General features: G+C 29.6%; 1 protein-coding gene across 1 annotated transcript; it reads left to right on the forward strand.

Moving 5' to 3' along the window:
* Nucleotides 1-1,035: 1,035 nt before the first annotated feature.
* LOC132943121 (uncharacterized) lies at nucleotides 1,036-9,803 on the forward strand. Its single transcript, XM_061011945.1, has 7 exons — nucleotides 1,036-1,530; nucleotides 1,607-2,139; nucleotides 2,404-2,620; nucleotides 3,556-3,986; nucleotides 7,510-7,702; nucleotides 7,766-8,065; nucleotides 8,156-9,803. Exons 2-7 carry the CDS (start codon nucleotides 1,637-1,639, stop codon nucleotides 9,005-9,007), a joined length of 2,496 nt encoding a protein of 831 aa, XP_060867928.1. The 5' UTR covers nucleotides 1,036-1,530; nucleotides 1,607-1,636; the 3' UTR covers nucleotides 9,008-9,803.
* Nucleotides 9,804-10,455: the final 652 nt, after the last annotated feature.

Below are 10,455 nucleotides of genomic sequence, written 5' to 3' on the forward strand. Positions count from 1 at the left end.
TGACTAGATTATACTATATAGAATTTAGCGATGGTCGTAAAATCACGTCACTGTTTAGTCTGTCACCGCGACAACAGCCGGTTTCACAGTAAGTTGACCGTGTCGTGCCAACCTCTAACAACACTAGTCACCATTAATTTTCGCAATTGTCGCAGTGGCTCATCACTTTAAACATACTTTAATCCATAGACCTATAGCTGGTTTAATGCTTTAATCATACTAATAATAGACATATAATAGATATCTATTATATGTCTATTGTCTATGGCTTTAATCTATGATTAGTGATTACACCTCATTCACCAGCTGCACGATATAAGATATAATAGTTAGGTTAGGTATATCTTAAATCGTGTTCACCAGACGTCACCGTCCACGCCAATTCATTGTAATTTATAACAGGTAACCACGGACTAAGATATATAGCATGAAAATTAAATAGGTATGTCAGCAACTCGTGATACGCATGTCTGTGACGTAGCATTTCTCCAACTGTCTGAGCCGCGGAGTAGTGGTGGAGTCTTCGCGGCGGCGGTGGACCAATGAGAACCGGAGAAATGCCTACGTCACAATACAAGGCTGGGCGGAGAGTGGGTGCGCGATTTGTTTCTAAGCCGGTAATATTGCTGACATACCTATTTAATTTGTCATGACTAGTACCTACCTGTCGGAAAATTACATATGTTATATGTTATCGGTGGCTGGCAGTTGTCCGAATAATGATAAAGACCGATAAGAGTGGTTGTACGGTGGTTAACCTGTGGTTACCCTGTGACCAACTTGAGGTGGTGTTGCACAGCAAGTCGGGGGATATTTTCGATTTGCGGAGCGCAGCGACGGCGCCGAGGAGCGTAGCGACGAGTGCCGCTAGCATGGCATCACTGTACGATGTTTTTTAAAATTGGTGTCACTGTAAAATGCTGGTATATGCTGGTATGGTATTGTGGTATAAGCTGCCTTATCATTTTTCGGACAACTGCCCCCTACCCATATGTTATATGTTTTGTGGAACAAAAGGTAGTGATCCATAATATCACTTGACGCATAAAAAAAAGTCATTTGTATTTTTTCTTGGTTGTGGTAATTTTAATCAGTTATCAGTTATCAGTGTTAACTCATCAGTTATCACCTTTTAATTATTTTTATTTTTAATTCTTAATAGTTATCTACTATATTGTTCTATGCTACAACTATACTTGCTTGTAAAATAATATAGCTACATTATTATATGGTTGATTCCTGATTGGCGAATGATTTAGTGACGAGCCGTGAAGATGTTTTCCATTCAATATTCATGTTCATAGTTAATAATACTTACTTATAATTGTTATTTGTTATAAATCTAGATAATCAAAACTTATCGAAGTGTCTCAGATAATATAATGTGTTATACCAGTTATACTTAAATAATATATTTTTTAATTTTAATCTCGAAACGTTCGAAAGATTACCATCTTTTAAATGAATATAATATAAATGTAAACATTTTTAAAAGGAAACTGAATTTGACTGCTGTTTTACTTTTCAATTGTAAGTCACAACAAAAGTTATTTCAATATTTTTGATAATAATAATATTCAACTATACAATTTTTTTGTTTTAATAGGTGTTATTTACAAATTACAAAGCAATAAATATGTTTGCTTCAATGTTTAAATCGGTCTTTAATAAATCTGGTAAAAAAGGCAAGAAGGAACTGATTACTATAGAATCTGATTTTTTTGACATCACTAAAAAAGATGTCGAAGACATGCTTACTTCGTTGAATGAGATAACCGTTGACGTCAAAGAAATTTCAGATAATAGTGTTAGTCGTTCCGTGTCGTTAGATAATATTATTGATGGTATCGAGTCAATGCCTATTGATAATACACATCCAGATTTTTTGAATGATAGTGCTTCAGTTGACAATTTTGATGACACTAAAAGTGAAGTAAGTTCTATTGGAGAAAACCAACTAGCCTGTGAAACAGTTGAAAATTCCAAAAAAACCAATACCGCAAATAAAATTAACAGTCTTCAGTGTTTATTTACATGGAACATAAAATCAAATAACAAGAAAAATATTATTTTATTAATACATAATAAATATGGAGAATACAACTTAAATATTTGTTCAACTGAGTTTACATTTGAAAGGTACCTAGATGATATTATAAATAATATTTTTAAAAAAAACTTTAATCTTTTACTAGGTATATTCTCTACCATTATAAACAAAAAGTAGCTTACCAGATTATAGCTTAGCTTCTGTGTTTGTATAACAAAAATATAAAATAAAAAATGAATAATACTATTATCTTATTTATATTTATTATTAATAAATATATTACAAATATATAATGTGAATAAATAAAATACCAATTTATACTTCTAATAATTGGTTTTAATTCTTGTGTTTAGGTATGTAGGTAATTTAATTATTGGTTATGAATTGTTCCATAATGGTGAGTCCGAATTAGGACAAATGAAAATATTAGAAATTGGGAAATGGCTTGAAGAATTAGATGATGGTACTGATGAATTTTATTTATCTATTAATGTTGGTCTTCAACATGTTATGAAGGCAACTTTTACTCATATGTTATTTGCTACAAATCTTACTGGCGAGTGTCAATGGGTATGTAATTATTTATTTATTTTTGTTTTAAGGGGATTTGATACCGTGATTGTCTGTTTTTGTTTAACGTGACATAGTATTTTAGACGTGTTTTTTGCCAAACATACCAATTGATCTAATGAAGCGATAAGAATTCTGAAAACAGATTTGAGTTTGTCGTCAAGTCTACTTGAAAGGACTCCCACATTTTTGATTTTATAACATTTATAACCCAAATTCCAAAAAATTGTGGTATAAAAACAGAGTATATAAAAGTTGTAGTATTTCAACTTTTGTAGAATTTTAACTCAAAAAATCAAAAATGTGGGAATGTCGATTTAATAGTCTTGCAAAAATTCAATTATGTTTTTAGAATTCTTACCGCTTCATTAGATCAATTGGTATGTTTGGCAAAGAACCTGTCCAAAATCCTATGTCGCGCATATGTCAGACAAAAACAGAAAATCACGGTATCGAAACCCCTTAAGAACATAGGTATCATTAATTTTTTTATTCAAATATTTAAAAAAATAATCTACATATTACATTGTGATTAATCAATAAAAGCTGTTAAGTTAAATTACCCACAATATTCTTAAAAAGATATTTCAAATATTTCATTGTTCTTTTATAGAAATTTGTACTTATTTTGCTTCACAACTATTTTTTTTTTGTAAATATTAATTGGAAAACTACCAAGTACACAATATAATAATTAATATTCATGTTGAAAATATAATATTAAAAAATAGGTTAGATCTTAATAAATTTTTTGGTTCTGGTTTTTATAAAAATAAAAATGTTAGTTCTTGTTCTTAAAAATTAAAAAAGATTTTTTTCTGTAATACAAATTTTAACAAATTTTAATTCATACCTAATTTAAAAAAAAAAAAAAATGTATATCATCAAAGTTATTACCATGAAAAAATGCAATTAGTACTATTGTAATTTTTCAGTTGTTGGATGATATTATACCATTGTCTAATATGGATTCTAAATCAAGAGCTACTGTACATGCAATTCGAGCAGCTGTATTTACTGAATATGGTGGAAGTCCTCACATTTTTAAAAGAGCTTGCGACAGTGCAAAAAAAGCATGTGATTTAGATCCTAATACTTCATATTGGTTTTATATTCATTCAATTGCTTTGACAACTCAAAGACAGTTTTTACAGTCACATAAATCATATCCAACTGATAATGAAATAAATGCTATTCAGCAAGCAATTATGTTGTCTGACGGAAAAAATACAGCTTTCAACTACCATAGAATGATATTAGATAGAGACACTGCAATTCGGTATTATCATGATAATAAAAATAATCATGATAAATTGTGGATTGAAAAAAATCGGCAGGCAAATAAAACAATTGTTCAAATGATAAAGTATGTAAATTAAAAAAATTATCTTACTTAGTATCCTAAAAATATAGACATAATATTAATGTATATTGTATACTATGTATCATCAGGCATGACTACATGTGTTCAGCCCCCCCCCCTCCCTGAAATTGTTGTATAATTTATTTATATCAATCATATTTGAATCCCCTCCCCAAATTTTTTGTTTGTATACGTGCTTGTGTATCATTAAATACCTGTAGACTAATATTAGTATAGTCTTTCCATTTTGTAAGTGTAGACTATATTTCCCCCAGTGACAAAAGTCGCTATAACAACATTGCGTGCTCCCTTAAAAACCTTCTACGCATTCACAACACAGAAACATACCAACGATATTTACACTCTCTATCTAACTCAAACAATTCTATTTGGAAAGCTACTAAAAAAATCCTAAATAAAAAAAATGTAATACCACCAATTAGATATCCTGACAGATCCTTCGCTAAGACCAACCTAGAAAAATCAAACTTGTTTGCCTCTCTTTTAGAAAATAATTCCTCACCCCGACGTTAACAACATCAATCATACATCCTTTATTGAAAAATCTCTAACCAATTGCCTCCCTATGTCCTTACCCACAAAACATACCTCCCCTAGCAAAATTCAATTTATTATCAGCAAATTATCAAACAAAAAATCTCCAGGTCACGACCTCATAACAAATCGAATTATAAAACATTTGCCTAAGAAAGCCATTCTTCTCTTAACCTTCATCTTCAACTCAATTCTTCGTCTCTCCCACATTCCTCATTCTTGGAAACACTCCATAATTATTCTAATTCCAAAACCTGATAAACCTTCTGACCTGCCCTCTTCATATCGTCCTATCAGCCTCTTACCTTCATTCTCAAAAATTCTAGAAAAGATTATACTAAAGCGATTAAACCCTATATTAGCAAGCCATATTATAATCCCCCACACTCAATTCGGTTTCAAAAATAAACATTCGTCACTCCATCAAGTCCACAGAATAATCGACTTAATTGCACAAACTCTCGAAAACAAACAGTATTCCACTGGCGTCTTTCTCGACGTAGCTCAGGCGTTCGACCGCGTTTGGCACGAAGGCCTACTATATAAAATACGATTTCTACCAGCCCCCCTGTTTTTAACCATAAAATCTTTCCTTCACAACCGGTCCTTCGTCGTTCGCTGCGAGGACGAACTCTCACAAATCCGTTAAATAAAAGCAGGCGTTCCCCAGGGAAGTATTCTTGCACCTACTCTTTACAATATATTTACCTCCGACATTCCTCACTTCGAGAACACCACTCTTGCCACCTTCGCAGATGACAGGCATAATATCAACTAATGTTGACCTAACCATTGCATCAGATAATCTACAATCCCATCTCAATGAACTACAAAACTGGTTCAACTTGTGGAGAATCAAAATAAACCCAAACAAATCTACCCACATAACCTTTACTCTACGTCCAGACCATAGTCCCCCCATTACCCTTAACAACGACACGATTCCTAAAGCACAATCTACCCGTTACCTCAGAGTCCACCTCGACAGTAAACTCACTTGGGCAGTTCACATAAAAACAAAAAAGAAATCACTCAACTTTAAACTCCACCAAATGAAACACCTTCTCAAATCAAATCTCCCTCTCAACACAAAACTCCTAATCTATAAACAAATTCTCCGTCCTTCAATGACTTACGGAATATAGCTATGGGGTACCTCCAAAAAATCCATCATTCAAAAATTCCAATCTTTCCAATCAATTTGTCTTCGTCTCCTCTCAAACGCACCCTGGTACGTCAACAACCTCACACTCCACTCTGACCTCAAAATCCCATACATAAGCACCCTAGCCTCCCACTACTATAAATTATTTCACAATAACACAGTCAACCACCCTAATCCGCTCATTTCCAATCTCTCATCCATCTCTCTCCCCGATAACCCTCCACTTCGCCTAAAGCAAAATTGGCCCAGGACCCTCCTCAACCAATAAAAAATAAAAATAAAAATAAAAAAAAAAAAACCTAAAAGTCTAGAATTGAAGTAGTGTCGCTTGGACACTCCCTTCCATCAAGCCGTCCAGTTTTGTATAAAAATCATCAACCATATTACTCATTGTATAGTTAATACAGATTGTATATATTTTCTTTTAATAATAAAAAAAAAAAAGACTATTTCATAATAGTTAAAAATTTAGTGACCCTTATCTAAATATACCCTGAATAAGATACCCCAAAACCTAGAATATAAATATTGGACTCCCCCATGAGTTCTCTAATATCTCATCTACAAAATGCTTGTTCAAGAGTATTCATAATACACAGTGTTGGGTATTAACATATCGCAAATTACAATTTACTAGTAATGATGTAATGATTTCATTATATTTGAGTTAAATTAACGCAATTGTAATCAAATTACTTTTTAAAAGTAATTTCTGTAAAGTAACGTGTTATTTTTAACACAAAATAAGTTGTGAATGTAAAATGTATCTATGTATGACAAAAACTAAGGGCTAGGATATTTGAGAAAAAAAGAAACATATTGCATACGAGTCTGCAATGAAGTACCACATTTTATGTCTTTGTTGTCCTTGCTATCATATGAAGCACATACTTAGGTAATATTTATAGTGTAATTGATAAAAATGTAAAATCGTCCACGTCGCGACATTCGCTATATGCTCAAATGGTCGAAGTATCAAACAAATCGAGTGTCGGTGCAGTTGCTCTTAACTATCGTGTGATAAGCGCGTATATCAAGTTTAAATCATGTATGAGAAAAATGATATTTTGCAATTTTTTCGTAACTTAACGTTTTTGTGTGCCAAAGCAAAGACATAAAATGTCAAAAATAAAAATCAATAAAATTTATTTACGATTCTGAATGTTCTAGATAATAAATAATAATCAACAATATTATTAAAGATTACAGGAATTAATACTTAGACATTTTGTTCATGTATAAATGTATACAATTAAGTCATTAACAATGTGCTACTTTTTGAATGAAAAAGTAAAGTAACATGATGAAAATAATATCTGGTAACGCAAATGTAATTTAAATAAAAACATTGAATATAATGATTAATTAATTGTATTACTTTTCAAAAGTAATTTACTCAACACTGATAATACAATCAATTTAAATTTTAAATTTTAGTATGTCTGTACTTCATACATTTTTACAGATTTCATTATTTGAAGTTAATCACTATTTTTAATTTAATGTTACATTTATTATTTTGTGTTATTGCAATCTTTTTTTGTCTGTTTACATTTTTTACTTAAGATAAATTTATTTTAGATGTAGTTATTTACACATACAATTTTTATTTTAACTTATTTTAGCCTTTTCTTAAAATTTAATCTGTAGACAATACTTGAATAAAAATTAAATTATAATAAACGAATCAATTATGAACATATTATATACGTTTAATACAATATAGGTATTTAGAAAGGAGTTGTCTAAAGGTTTCTTTTTCATTTCTTTTTTTTTTTAATATAATTATTTATTTTGTTATTTTAGAACTATTATAAGCATGGATCCAAAAGACCCTCACTTGGTAGTTAAATGTGCTAGAACATTAATGACTCTTCCAGTCATGGTCCGTGATTTTAATTTGGGAAAACAATATTTGACAAAGGCCTTTGATATGGCACCAAATGATGTGACTGTCTTAAAATCTATTGAAAAAACAATTGAAGTTTATAAAGATATGGTAAGTTATACTCAGAAATAATATCCATATTATAATGTTTTAGGTAATTGTTTTTCTTTTTAGTCTAAAAAACAAAGACCCAGCAGACCAACTGAAACAAAACAAAATCATCCACCACTGAAGAATAGAACATCAAAATTAGTAATGGATTTAGGACTTATAGTAAGAAAACAAAAGAATGGGGAAGATCCTATTCCTTACCTCACTAATTTGATTTCTAAATATAATGGACTTGATAAATCAAAAATTATAGCCCAACTATGCTCGTATATTATATTATTCACAAACAACCTAAGGTCTGGCGTTGAAGAGTTTATAAAGTTGATTGAACAACCTGGAATTGCCAATAATTTTATAATTACAGTATGATTGTTTAATTATTATAACTTATCAGTAAATGTTTGCTTGTAAATGTTAACCAATTTTCTTATTGTATATTTTTATTTGTTTTAGCAACATTTTTCATCATTTGGTTCAAAGAAGTTTCATTTAGCAGAACTTATTTGTAATGAAATCAGATTGGCTACAAATTCAAGTAGCACTACTCCTGCGGATATGTTATACTTTTTTAAAATGTTAACTAAAATCATGGAAACTTGTAACTTACAAATGAAAGATGTTGATTCTTCTTTGAAGGCCAAGCTAATCATTGATTCATCCGTGAAATCTTCATGTCCTAATACAACTCATCAAAGTGAAACGGGTTCATCAGATAATGAGAGTGTTGAACAAGTTTCAGTTAAATGCAGAACTAAAAGTCGTAAACCAAGGAATTGGCAAAATACTGGTCCTAGAGTATTTACCCAAACGCCTGAAGCAAACAAAGGACCAAATAAAAAAAATGATAGATCCCAAAGTAATTTTTCCTCGAGAAATCATCAAAGTAAAAACCCTGCAAACTCTGCTACAATTGATCAAATGCAATATAAAATGTTAAAGTTTTTAAATGTTTCTTCTGCTGAAGGTCCAAAATTTTCCGATAATAATTTTTCTAATTTTTTATCAACTGAAAACCTCAGAAATGTACAAACACAGTCACAAGTTGAACAATATACCCACCAGTTATATCAACATATCTCAGCTAATAATAATACATATCAAGATCCAAGAAATGTACCTGATACTTCAACAAGATATTATGGTGGGCATATTAACCCTCCATTTCCAAATTTAAGCTCACAATATTCTGGATTTCAAAATCAACAACCACCTTCATTACTAGATGTAAGACCTCAATTCAATCAACAGAACCCAAAACCTCGTTGGCAAAAACCAAAAAAATGGACTTCCAAAAACCAAAAATAAATAAGTTGACTGATTTATTATTATTTTTTATTGATTCAATAAAATATGTAAGCAGTTTTTATTTGTTAGTAATTTTAGTATGTAAGCCATTTTTTTAAACAGCATTAAGATGATTAGCCTGTAAGAATTTTTTTATGAAGAAATTATTGTTAAAAACAGTTTTGTCTTTCAAGATTTCAATTTAAAAACATCAGAGTTTATTAACATAACTTATTCCTTATAAGTTATGTTTGCTCCTATGTATAGCTACATATAATATTATATCATCTTAATTATTTATTTTCATACTTCAATAAGTTTTTACTATTGTCGAAGTAATAGTTGAAGTAAACTTCAGTAATTTTTTGTTATTCATCTTGTGTAAAGAATATTACACAGTTACATTATTTTATTTACTATTTAAAAAGTACTATGCAACCTAAACTTTTATTCATATTATCATTGAGTATAGATACTAGATAATATATTTTATTATCTATACACAATGATATTGTCTAAAAATATTTTTGTATTTCAATTGATTCAGGTTTATATTTAACGTGATTTGTTTTGTACTTTTTAATCATTTTGTCAATGTACTAAATTTCAAATAACATTTTTATCTTAGAGTTTTTCTTATAACTAATTTTTAAATTTCAATATTATCAAAAAATACAATTTGTTATGTATTGTATATAAAATATGTAACTAATATATTTTTAGAATCAGTAAAAAGTTATAAATATCTACCATTAGTTAAACTCATTATAATTAAAGTGTTCTGGTATTAGTTATATTTATACTTACATTATACTTAATTAATTCTTTAATACTTGCTATCTATTTTAATGTTTGTTCATTGGATGAATATATTTTTAAGCAAAACTTTTATTTACAGCTTAATCATTTATATTTATTTTCTTATGTGAATTATGATGGATGTTGTCTTAAAATTCTCTCGAATAATTATAAATTACATGTAGTCAATTTATATTTGAACGATAGAATTTTCAATTATGATAACAAACAATATCTATATACATATATAAAAATGGAGTGTGAAAAATGTATGTTACCTCATCAATCGAGAACAACTGGTCCGATTTGTCTCTCTTTTTTAAGATGGTCGTATTTGTCAGGAGAAGGTTTTTACGAAAGAAAATTTTAGGAAAATCCTCCGGAAAAGGAGATCTGGATGTAAAATATACAATAGTGGCGCCATCTGTTCAGAAAAAAATCAACTAAATAAAATAAAAATTTAGTTTATTGTTGCAGATTAAAATAATAATAGTGTATTATATATTGGTTGCTATTGGTTAATCGGGCATGTTTGTTGATTTGTAATTTGTATTATTATCTTTTGTCAATTTATGTATATAAAAATTAATGTTTGTGTGTAGATTAGACCTCTGGGAAGAAGATAGGCTAATTTAAAAATGGTTAAATTTTGTTTTTTTTTGTTCATCTGA

This window comes from Metopolophium dirhodum, chromosome 4 (assembly GCF_019925205.1).
Source record: "Metopolophium dirhodum isolate CAU chromosome 4, ASM1992520v1, whole genome shotgun sequence".
In the NCBI taxonomy this organism is placed as follows: Eukaryota; Metazoa; Arthropoda; class Insecta; order Hemiptera; family Aphididae; genus Metopolophium; species Metopolophium dirhodum.

Bases quoted from the DNA above. Each gene is read 5' to 3' on its own strand.
- LOC132943121 (XM_061011945.1), top strand. From the start codon at position 1,637: ATGTTTGCTTCAATGTTTAAATCGGTCTTTAATAAATCTGGTAAAAAA. The intron at 2,140-2,403 runs GTACCTAGATGA...TCTTGTGTTTAG, and splicing joins ACTGAGTTTACATTTGAAAG to GTATGTAGGTAATTTAATTA. The intron at 8,066-8,155 runs GTATGATTGTTT...TATTTGTTTTAG, and splicing joins CCAATAATTTTATAATTACA to CAACATTTTTCATCATTTGG.